Below are 12,242 nucleotides of genomic sequence, written 5' to 3'. Positions count from 1 at the left end.
GGGGGAAATATTGAGGGAAATGCTCTGCGATAAAGAAGAAAATTTAAGATATTTAAAAGGAAAATTGGCTTAAAATGCTCAATGTTTCAGTGAAGATAAACACAGCTTATCTATATTTCCAGGATCCCTGTGTAACTTGCGAGCTAGTTACATGAGGCAGGCTTGAGCCTGAGATTCATTTCATAGAGCCTCAGGCTAGTCCAGCCAGCGCTATAAATACTGCTGTAATGTTCCCCAAGAAATGGACATGAGAAGTCATCTCAGAGGGAATCAGACACCCAATTTCTGCTGTGTATGGATTTATGTGTGGGTGAAGGGTTATGAGGCGACGGTGGAGTCGACAGGGGGCCACTGTCTGAGGGAGGGTGGGAGGTTTGAGATGACATATTAGAAATAAGTTTACTTTCTTGTTTATCACACAAAGAAGAGCAGCAACAAAGCCAACAGCAAGACTTATAAAATGTTATAAAAAAAAGTTATTTTCATATGACAAACCAAATGATCAATTTTAACCGTAGATGTTCTGCTACAGTTTCTTCTGTCTGATACCAAGTACGATACAAAGACTTGAGGATTGGCCAATACCAAGTACAAATCCATTAAAATAATATGCATATTATTGTTAAAAACTCATTTCTGACACGTTTGCTTTGCTACCTTTGGCTATCATTACTCTCTGCTAGCACCACAGTATGGTTGTTTGTTTTTAATACATGATAGTTAACGTTATTATTGTGATTATACTTGTACTAAGAACTGTATGACACTGTTATTGGTATGTCTTCTTTGACAAATGTGTTTATGAACTTCAGTGAAGGGGTTTTGATGGCAGTTGAAGACTGTGGTGTGAATGCAGTTATGTTAGTGTAGAACAACTTGTAGATGTCATATCTAATATTGTGTCCCCATGTTTCCACAGTGGTACTGGTTTGTGCCCTCCTCTCCCTCTTGCCGTCATCACAAGCCTGTCCAAAGGAGTGTAGCTGCAATGGCAACACCAAGGTTGTGGACTGCCAGGGTCGAGGCCTGTATGACATCCCTCGACGACTACATCCAGACACCCAAGAACTGTACCTCCAAGATAACCGTATAAGGGGGCTGGGATCGATGGCTTTCCGAGAAATACCGCTTGTTCGTATTCTCGACCTGTCTAATAACTCTATAACGTCAGTTTCACCGACTGCTCTGCTGGGTCTCCGAAGTCTACACCGCCTCAGCCTGGCCCACAACAGCCTCAAAGAGCTGGACAAACGGTTGCTTGGACCTATCCGTTCCCTTTCACACCTTGACCTCTCGCACAACAGGTTAAGACACAAAAATTGAACATATTCATACAACATATTTCTTCACACTCTCTTAACTTGATCACACAAAACCTATTGTATCGTATGTTTTTCATGCTATGTCCCTTTCTTCAGCCTGTGGGGTTTGCCTGGAGCCATTGGGGACAGTTTGAGGAACCTAAGCCACCTGGGACTAGCGCACAACAGAATAACAAGAATGGACCGCTCTTTGTTGGAGGCCCTGACCCGCCTAGACAGCCTCACACTACGAGGCAACCCCTGGAGGTGTGACTGCCAGCTAATAGGCCTCAAACTCTGGCTGGAGACGTACCTCTTCAAAGGTCAGACCACTAATAGCTTTTAAGTACTATCTGGAGAATATCTCAGAAGTTACAAACTTTCATCCAACCTCTCCTCATGGGTATTAAATTATGGTAATGTTTCATTATGGAAATATTGACCTTCTAAACAAGTAAATAACCCACAACCAGTAGTATACACAAATAGAAATAGCTGGAATCCACGGACAGTTTGCACAATGAGAGAGGAGCCTCTTTTAGAGATTAAAATACACTAACCCCAAATTGATGTAATGTTTATATATTTAGACCTTGAAGAGATTGACAGAGTGGAGATAAGAACAGGCTTAAAGGTCTGTCCAGTTATTAAAGATGGTGGAATGAATTTGTGTGTGTGTGTGTGTGTGGGGCATGTTATTTTCTGTATGACAGGAGAAGGAATACAGGTCAGTTAGGGTTCTATACAACTATCAACATTTGATGAGCACGATGTGACCAGATACATGTCAAACCAAAAAAAGATAATGTTACAGTTATGACTTTATTTTTTTAAGTAGAGTCCTTATTGTGATTGCCGGCCCCTGACATTGCCTGACCTTGGTAAAAATGATGCCATAACAATCTCCTGAATAATGTTGATCTTCGCCATTATTTGCAGCTGCCTTTATGACTGCAGTAATGATCTCTACTGCCACAGGAAGAGATTTTACACAGCCGATTGAGAGTTAAATTGCCAACTGCATTATTTTCTTCGCTAGATCAACCCCAGCATTAGATAACAAATAAGCACTGTACACTGAAAGCTAGGCTCGCTTGGTCCGCCTACATGCCCACGTTACTGTGACACGGCTTTCGTCTTCGAGGCTGTGAATTCTAATTACTGCAAAACAGAACAATGGACCATGATACAAGGATGTGTGCCTCGTGGAAAGCCAGTGGTTAATCAGGCAGGCAGAGGGGAACACAGTTTAACATGAAAACCAACAACGAGAACATTAAAAGGCATTCACGGGTCAACCAGAGTGCAGCTAAAGAGAACAAGTCAATGCTTCATTTTAGTTTATTGAACTGTTCACTGTATCAAACACACTAGTGCAGTGCAATTCGAAGAATCCATGGCATCCCATCTTAAGTAATGGGTTTGTTCAGACTCAGGTATGATGATTAGGATTTTGGCTCTCTCTGTAGTAGGCTGCCAAAAAATAAAGAATGTATTTGACAGCAGGTAATGCACTTAAAACTGACTGTTGTATCCTCCCATCCCCCATCCATCCAACCTGCCACACAGTCTTTCTTTTTTCCCACTCCTCTCTGATCTAACTACAATATCCATCTCTAATTCAAAGGTGGAGTAGTGGATGAGGTGCTTTGCTCACAGCCAGAAGAGATGAAGGACAGAGACCTACAGAAAGTCCCCTACCAGCTCTTTCATGCATGCATGACCACAAGCTACCATTACCTGTTTGCAAACATACACCACCTGGAGTCAGAGAGGCTGCTGCGAGGCCACACCCATGGCAACCATGCTCATCCCTCCAGCCACGCTCTCCACGTCCCCATGGTGATCGGGGAGGGTTTTGGTGTTGGAGGAGGAGGAGGAGGTGGTGGAGCAGGAGGAGGGAGTTTGCCAGAGTGTGAACCTAAGCAGAGGCCGCGGCCTGTCAACCTGCGGCACGCGATCGCCACAGTGATCATCACGGGGGTAGTGTGTGGGATCGTGTGTCTGATGATGCTGGCTGCAGCAGTGTACGGCTGTGCCTACGCCGCGATCATGGCCAAATACCAGCGGGAGCTGAAGAAGAACGAGGAGTTGGCAGCAGCGCGGGGGGCGGATCACAAGAAAGCTGATGAGAAGGAACCACTGGAGAATGCTATTGCTTAAGAGTCGATAACATGAACCCTTGACTTAAAACCTGGGCCTCAACCCTTCAACCTGATCCTCTCTGAATGACATGTGTGTTTGTGAGTGTGAGAGAGTGAGACTATTTACATGTGTGATTGTTCACCTCCTGTCTGAGACTTGGGTAGCTGACTTCCACAGGTATTTGACTATGCACTGATAAGAGGAGAATCCTTTTTCTGTATGCGGGTTCAAAGGACAGGCCAAAGAATCTAAAAGGAATCAATTCCATTTTTCTGAGAAATGCATATTACAGATATGAACAAAATGCTATATATTTATAATAGTGTGTTTGTAGGTCTAATAGTGAAGCTCTATGTATGAAAAAATATATATCATTCAGAGTTTGGTTATCTTTTGAGGTAATTTTGACAACTCAGAGTAGGCAGCTGCTGTCAGTTAAGTTCTGTCAAGTTTTCTGCATCCTTAACGTGAGAGAATGAGACAAATACCGAGTGTTTGTGTCAGTGTTTTATCTGTACTCGAGTGCGTGATTTGGGAGATGTTTACCGTATGAACATATTTATAGAGATTTTAAGAGTTTGTGCCTAATAACGTGTTATAGTTTTGAAGAGGGAAATGTGTTTTCTTAAAGGATATTTTTCTGACATACGAAGAGAAGACGGGAAATTCGCTGAAGCAATAATGAAACAAACTAAAAAGAAAACAACAACAAAACCTGGACTCTGCCTTGTTGTTTTTCTATGACTCTCCAGGTTAATATGTCTGAATTCTCATCTTGCTGCAAACACCGACAAAAACTTTTAGATTCGTAGTTTTGGAGTCTGGTTTGTGATTTCATGCTGATTTCTCATGGTAGTCCTGTGCATCAGTATGTATTATATAAAATAAAAGGGTACAATGGACCTCAAATGGAGAAAATATTTTTAAAAGAGGGTGTTTAGGAAAATAACACGTTTTTGTATATTTATGTAAGTATATCATAATATTTACAGTAGAGCCCGACCGATCAATCAGTCAGCCGATAATATCGAACGTTATTAGCATATCCAGTGACTATCAGCATCAGCTACTTTTATTGCAGATATGTGCCGATATTACTTGATTTATTACACCAGTCAAAAAGCTTTTCATTTGATTTTCATTGTATTACACTAGCAGTTCTCTGAGTGAGTGTGCTGTATGGATTACAACAAGCATCATCACTCTCCAGAGTGTCAAGCGATGCACGTCCATGCGCAGTTACTTTACAGTTGAGTGAACATTTTGTCTTCATAATAAATTTTGTCCTATAAGTGTTTGAAGACTTTATTTGAGGGATCATCGTAATAAACATGTATATCTATATCGATATCAATATCTACAGATCAAACATAGAGAACATGGATTTTAGAAAGATATCGGCAAATATATCGGTATCTGACTTTTCCCTCCCCTATATCGATATCGGCCCTAAAGATCCATATCGGTCGGGTTCTCATTTACAGTAAACAATGCATTCTGCCTACCTAGGGTGACATTACATTCCGAAAAATCATATAAGCTAAAGATAATTTTGAAAACTTACACTGATTTCTGTTACCTTGCAACCTTAAAAAAAGGTCAGCGATGTATATACATATTTCACCCCAGTGATGGTCCTGTTGAACTTTTATCAACATGGCACCAATATAATATGGTTCTAAAAAAAATATATTTCCAGCAGGGTATAATGAAAAATATTTCATAAAGTTTATGTGAACTTGTGATACAGTTTTTTTTTTTTACCTATGATGATATATCCCTTAAACATGCAGATGTCTTTTCCCCCCATTGACTGGTATAACAAGGGAAGTCTGGGGTATTACATAGTAATCAATGCAGTGATTGGTTAATGTGATTTGTGTCTCCTGTTGGTAAAACATCACAGAGAAGATATTTAGGCCATATGGATTAGATTCTAAAAAATAATAAAAATGACTATGTTCATTAGAAGCACTGAATTGTATTCATAATGTATCAATAATGTCCACCTGCAGTGATATATAGCTTAATCTGTGTAGTCCGGATACACATGAAGGAAACAGATGCCTATGGTCTTCACGCCTGACCTGAGTCTTATGTCTGTGTGTGTTACTGCAGCCGACTCACTGCACGTGGCTCAGGATGTGACCACAAACACTGGCACACACGCGCGTGTCTGCACGCACACGTTAACACTGTGACTCCAGAGATGTCTGCAGGGCCCGTGACGTGTGATGTCATCAGCCTGTCCTGTTAAGTTAGTGTATTAGCGTATTCACAAGTCTACAGCTCAGTGGAGCGCAGGGCAGTGAAAACTGGCCCTAACCGGCCCACGCTAAATTTGCATTCCAGCCTACATCTCTCCTCCCATCTGACTCTATTATATAAAATCATGCTTACAGACATCCCCCGATCTGATGAGCACGATCGTCATTACTGTTCATCAGCAGCCAATGAAGTGATAAGATATTCTTTAGTCATTCGGTTTTGCTGCTTAACGGGATTGAAGAGAATGATATTATCTTACAACACACAAGTGAGCACGTAAGCAGGGTCAAATAAATCTGGGGGCTGGTGTAAACTGTGTGCTGCTTGTGTACCGCTGATACAAATCTGATGCATAATCTGTGGGTATGTGTGCAGTGGCACTGCACAGATTCTCCCATCTCTGTCCTTCTGCTCCAGTGGTTTCCCCCAGGCCAAGAGTACCCACAATGCAGTGCTTTCATGTCAGTGCATCCAGGCACCGTGAAATAATTTTCTCTTTCTGTGCCCTTTTATATCTTCTCTCTCATGTTATTGCTGCATTTTCCCCAAGATCTCCCTCTTTCGCCTTTCACCAGTTTTTCTTTCCTCTGTCCAGGTACATTTTTAGTTATTCTCTTACTGGCAACACAGGCTGTCATTTGTTGACAGAAGCTGTAACAAAGATCCTCAACAGAAGTAGGTTTTCTTTCATATGAAGCAAAAGCTGTGCTTGAAATTTTCCCTACTTTAGGTGGAGGATGAATTGCAATATAAAACTCTATATTGTACCAGAATTGGAAAAAACAGAGAGCGAAGACAGTATGTACATAAAAACCACTGTGTACCTTTCTGCATTAAACATTGTATCCAATTGCTATTACTAAGTGAAAGTGTTTCAATTTATATATATATAACAAGAAGAAACAATTACTACAAATGTTTGCCAATTAAGGTGCCCCAGAATAGTTTTAAGTTTTCTATAGAAAAAGTATATTTCTAATGAACTTCTTAAACTGTAATATTACAATAGTTACATAACAGAAAAAATTACCACTGAAAGGCTTCTCATGCTTCTCTTGGGAGTTGGGTGTCTTATACATGATGTCGTAACCCAACTTTCCTAAAGATAATACTTTGACAACTCCAAACAGTACAACTATATCACTACCCCTCCCTTCTCTAATGTCCCTTTCTCTTCTATTGAATCTCGAATTCCTTGCCTTTGTAACTAGCTGAAGGCAAACAGAACCACGGCTGCTCTCTCCATACCCTCCATTTTGCTGATTGCACAAAGTTGCATTATATGGGCGTGACATATTTGGGCTTCTGAGTCACCAGGACGTGAGATGAGGCAGGCCACGATGAAATCCTCCAGGCCACAATATGCCTTAAATACACACAGAGTTAAAAAGGAGTTTATGAAACAAGCATCTATTAATATTTTCATGCATAGATGCTGTCTACGGTGCACTCCAGCCTTCTTCTCGGCGTTGATTCATGTAGAGGGCAAATGCGCGTTTATAAAAAAAAGCAGCAGAGTCGCTGAATGTGGGCAGTGAATGTTTCAGCTCTATAAGAGGAAATTAAGCAGGGGCTGACAACTGAAGACCATGAAAACACAACCCACATTGCAGCATCAGGAGGAGAACATTTCAAACCCTTTCAGTGCAGAAGTGTGTGAGAAAGAAGGAGCCACTTGAGTCCCCACTTACCCGCAGCTATGGGCGATTTCCTCTCATCCAGGAGCTGAATGGCAGTGCTGGCCAATACGACACTCTTGTTTTCTGATCCTAAGCCACACACATGAACGCACAAAACACACACAGACACATACAAAGAGTTCACATCACAGTAATTTCATAATTCTTTATATTAGCTCTGAACTGACTACCGGATGATGGGAGAGAGACACACTGTGCATGAATACCACAGAGTACTATTTCATGGCTGCAGCGAGCTGCCGCAGTCCAGGGAGGAAAAGTGCATCCAAGGCAAGTCCTCGGAGTAAATAAGAGGCTTTCAGATCACTTGTATTAGCTGGCACTAATGGAAAAGCCTAAGGCAGGGGGACAGATGAGAACACATTCTCCCTTTGGAGGCGGAACCATTTTTAGAGACATAGTTAAACTGCTAATGCTAGAGGTGCTTGTGGGTGGGTGTGTGTGTGTGTGTGTGTGTGTGTGTGTGTGTGTGTGTGTCTTTTTCTGTGAGTGTGTTCCCGCCAAATCACTATGGAAAGGGCTGACCCTCTTCCTAAGGTATCTGATTTCAACCCACAGCAATCAGTCCTGTCCACAAGAACACAGCCCAGAATTAATAAGAGAGGAAGGAGAGGTGGAGATGTAACATGAGAAAAAAAAACATGGGTGAAAGAGGAAAAGAGGAGAACCTTGTATTCATGCATTTGAAAAATTATTTTATAGCGTCTTATAGCTCTCATTTTCAATTGGTTGTCTGCTTTATTATATCTTACTAGAAATGGATACTGTGCTTATGTCAAATGAATTGGGAAGCATTAACCTTGTACAAAGTGGAAATGAAGAACTGACCTGTATTGAAAGGCAGAGAGTAGACAAAGGTTCCTGGAACTTGTTCTGCTGCTCTCTTGTACCACAGGGGAAAGTGATCGGCGTTGAACACCCCTTCTTTGTCTTCAGCTGTCAGGAAGTCTCTTGAAGCAGAGGGGAAACAGAAGAGATGAGGATACAGAGAATGTGCACACTAATCATGGTATATGGAATGAATGGAAGAATAAACAAAGGAGCAAATAAACACATGCATTGAGCATTCTTACTGGTTCATGAGCTCATCGGGCACCACAAACAGGTTAATTCTGGACAGGCCGGTTCTTGTGCCCAGGTAGGCTATTTCCACTCCTTTATCAGAGTTCCTGTAAAGAATTACAAATAATATAGTTAATGCATTTGTGCCCACATGTGACTTTGCTATAGGTGCCATTTAATTCTGAACAGAACCTTTGACAAGAGCCTTCTCTTTTTTTAAGTCTTACTTCAAATTGATCTCATTCAAATATTAGTCTGCGACAAAAGCACCTGAGAAGGTATTGATTCTATCACAAGGAAACAGGTTGTGTAGTTGCTATGAACAAACGTTTTTATTAAGGCGATGGAAGAAGAGAAGAAAGGGACGTCATACTCAGATTTATTGAGCACGAGGCTCGTCCAGTAGGCCTCCAAAGGAGCAGTCACCACCGCATCAAAGAGAACTTCCTGAACCAGCTCCTTGTCACCTAACAAAGCAAACACATTTTTATTTTTTACAATGCAACACAGAAAAATGTAATGCCTTGAGTAGAGAGGGGAACTTAGTGTTTGTGGGTGGGTTTAACTAACATTGTAGGTGAGGCTCGTGTCCACTGAGGTACATTTTGATTGCCTCAATCTGGGACAGGTAGCGGTGCTCTGGGTGCTCGTCTGTGTTGCAGTAAGTCCTGGAAGTAACAGAAAATAGATTTGGGACATTGGGGCATGAAGCAAAGTTAAACTGAGTTATTAGAAAATGATCAGCCTTGGATTGTAAACACAACTCAAACTTGATCATCAAATCAAGTATCAAGTTGCTGTCAGGTACTTGTGCATCACAATTCATGAATGATGACTACAGTAAAACAGAGAGAGTTTTCCAATTAGTAATCATGTTTGAAAAGCAGTCAGCGTTATGTGGTTAGATGTTGGTTTACTAATCCTGATAAGCACAAGTTATTAAGTGACACAAAACATCAAACAAGGTACTACAGATCTCAAAACTGTTAGATGACTTTTAGGTGTTTTATTATGAGTTCTTTGATCTAATATTTAGGAGATTTCTTGCAAAAGGTCAGATTACATTGTCATCTGCATAAAATATAATGATGACATTGTTACAACAGGAAAAAGAAAGCAGGGTTGACTTTTCTCTTACCATTCGTCTGCCAGCGCTACATCAGGATGCTCCAAGTCATGGAGCCCTGTGATAAAATAAGAACAGTGTATCTGAGGCTAAACAGGCAAAAACACTCAATATGAACTCATAATAATAGGGTAAGGCATCTACACCTCAATTGCACACACGGTTGAAAAATACACACAGCAAGGTTGAAAAATGTGTTTTTTGAATGGATGTGACAGGTCTGATGAGATCAGGAAGAGCCAAGTCATGCTCAGAGGTCTCTACATGATGGACATGTTTAGAGAAACACACAGACTCAGACACACACAGACCAACCGCCACATGAATATTAACATGCATGAGGCTGGACATGAAAAATAGGCACATGTTCACACAGAGGCTCACAGAGGCAGGGGCTGACATACGCACTGTCAAGAAATGAACGTTTTACTAGGTTAAAGGAGTTAAAGGAGCCACTCCATTTTTTTTTTTTAACTTCAAGTCCAATTGTAAATACACATCGTTTTGAGGAATTAATACAAAGACATGGTAAGCAAACATGCAAAATATATTGACTATTTCAAAGTTATAGCTACAACTCACTACGGATTAAATAGCTTTATGATCATCTTCCAAAGAAGAAGAATATTTGCTCATGAAAAATGTGTATGAAGCAGCTACTGCTTAACCAGCTCCAAAACCAATACGCAACATAAATCTCTTTGCATCAATATACAATCCAAATATATTGGAAAAGAGCCACTGAAGTCCCAAAAAGTCTTGTGCGCACAAGATATATATACATTTTTTTTTTTACTGTTTTGGGCCTTGAGAGGCTCCGTACAATCATGTAACATGATTTTAAGTTAAAAGTTTTTATTTTATCATTGTGTCATACATACAAGCCCGCGTGGGCTTACATGACACCATAAATTAAAACGGTCCAGGATCAGAGTGCATATAGGTCTATTCATTGGAACAAAAAGAGAAAACAAAAAGCAAGACAAACACTAATTAAACAGAATATCTCGTCTTCTTTTCCAAGCTTTCGAGACAAAATTAGCAAGCTTCAACACATAGAACATCCATTCCATTTTTTGCACATCAGTTCCCCCCAATATTTCAGATTTTTGACAAGCTACTTCATGAAACAACATATTTTAAATAATGCAATATATTTACAGTGAATAGCTCTGAAAAACTGCCACTCTGCAGGCAAATTTTACAAGCCATACTTCAGTAATGGTAGTGTGGCTCCATGTATTTCCTGAAAATGTTAAGTTAAATGATAATGTAAAGGTATGCATGACGCATATTTCAACAATCCTTTTTCTCTTTTATTATTTGTGTAACACTTGTTTTAGAGTCCTTCACTAAAGGTACAAAAATGAAACATGCATTCACAATTAACAAATAAGGCACTAAAAGCTCATTAAAGACTGATGTTCTTCTTCTTGAAATAAATTAACAAGCACCGACAACTTGTTATACAGTACATGGGTATAACAAGTGGCTGTTTTGTCTGCAAGGATTCAGCAATTAAACTACAGGACTGCATATCCCTGGAAAATGAAAAACAACATTTTATAATTAAATAAAAATGGTCCTGTCTATGATTGGTCTAACAAGTACATTATGCAAGTAATGCCAATGTGTTGTTATCATATCTTAAAACCATGACTTTTAATGCATTTATTAAATTATGTTTATGTTGTAATAGATTGCTATTTCTTTAGTTACTTACTTACTGAGTGAGACAAAAAAAAAACAATGAACGAGTGAATGTGAGCAGAGAAAGAAAAGGGAGGATCTCTTACCTTCCTCCACTGTGACATTCCCTCTGAAGAAAAACTTCCCATGGCCTCTGGAAAGAGCTACCCCTAGACTAAAATAAGACAAATCCATTTCAACCAGTGCCTTGTTGCAAAGAAAACTGGAACTATTAACGCATCAGTGGTTCTAAACTTTGTCCACTATGTACCGGGAATGTCTCCAGCTCTCTTACCTGAAAGGAGTCCCCTGGATGTCTGTGTAGTAGTAATCATTATGCAACACCAGAACACGTTTCTGAAATAAAGGAGATTAATGCCTTCCATTATATGCTACAGTAAACAGCAGGCAGTGTGACATCAGTTATCTGATGGGATTTCCTGCAGTCTGGCTCCATCTAGTGGTGAAAAGAGTTTCTGCTGTAGTTGGTGCTCTGTCACTGTGATTCTGCAGATGGAGGTGTTTTCACAGCATGTGAGTGTTTGGATAAGGATTGTGAATATGCATGTGTGTCTACATTTGAGTGTATTCCACTGTGTGTCTGCAGATGTGCATTTACATATTGAATGCTTAATAATCAGGGTTATGTAAAATGCTCTTTACTAGGAATTGAAAATGCAAAGTGCACACACACCTGTGCACACCCCCTTCCCTGCCTCTCTCTCTCTCTCTCTCTCTCTCTCTCTCTTTCTGTTAGATAGGCAAGTAGTAAAAGAGAATCATTGGGCCGCTGTCTCTCTCCTGTATTCAGCAACATGTGCTCAGTAGAGATAAGGGGCTCACACACAGACAGACAGACACACACCCATGCATGCAGAGCAAACAAAATCTGAAAACAAAATCCCCAAGTCAATCCTGTAACATCACTGTGCCAAGTGTAACAACCCCTGG

At 40.4% G+C, this 12,242-nt stretch overlaps 2 protein-coding genes across 4 annotated transcripts in view; one reads left to right on the top strand and one right to left on the bottom strand.

Moving 5' to 3' along the window:
- The window catches only part of LOC132989332 (leucine-rich repeat and transmembrane domain-containing protein 1), a 5,279-nt gene extending 1,723 nt beyond the window's left edge, over positions 1-3,556 (top strand). For both annotated transcript variants that reach the window (XM_061056891.1, XM_061056892.1), the window contains 3 exons: positions 920-1,304; positions 1,419-1,624; positions 2,929-3,556. In XM_061056891.1, the coding sequence (XP_060912874.1) occupies positions 920-1,304; positions 1,419-1,624; positions 2,929-3,464 (1,127 nt within the window). In that variant the 3' untranslated portion in view covers positions 3,465-3,556. The remainder of the gene's footprint in view (positions 1-919; positions 1,305-1,418; positions 1,625-2,928) is intronic.
- The window catches only part of cacna2d3a (calcium channel, voltage-dependent, alpha 2/delta subunit 3a), a 113,673-nt gene that overhangs the window by 20,844 nt on the left and 80,587 nt on the right, over positions 1-12,242 (bottom strand). For both annotated transcript variants that reach the window (XM_061056889.1, XM_061056890.1), the window contains 8 exons: positions 11,587-11,648; positions 11,399-11,466; positions 9,615-9,660; positions 9,047-9,144; positions 8,850-8,943; positions 8,488-8,583; positions 8,243-8,364; positions 7,406-7,483 (listed from right to left, as the gene is read on the bottom strand). In XM_061056889.1, coding sequence (XP_060912872.1) covers positions 7,406-7,483; positions 8,243-8,364; positions 8,488-8,583; positions 8,850-8,943; positions 9,047-9,144; positions 9,615-9,660; positions 11,399-11,466; positions 11,587-11,648 — 664 coding nt within the window. The remainder of the gene's footprint in view (positions 1-7,405; positions 7,484-8,242; positions 8,365-8,487; positions 8,584-8,849; positions 8,944-9,046; positions 9,145-9,614; positions 9,661-11,398; positions 11,467-11,586; positions 11,649-12,242) is intronic.

Source organism: Labrus mixtus, chromosome 15, assembly GCF_963584025.1.
Source record: "Labrus mixtus chromosome 15, fLabMix1.1, whole genome shotgun sequence".
Taxonomy (NCBI): Eukaryota; Metazoa; Chordata; class Actinopteri; order Labriformes; family Labridae; genus Labrus; species Labrus mixtus.
Note: the sequence above shows the minus strand (reverse complement) of the source record. Positions and strands in the feature narration are given on the sequence as shown.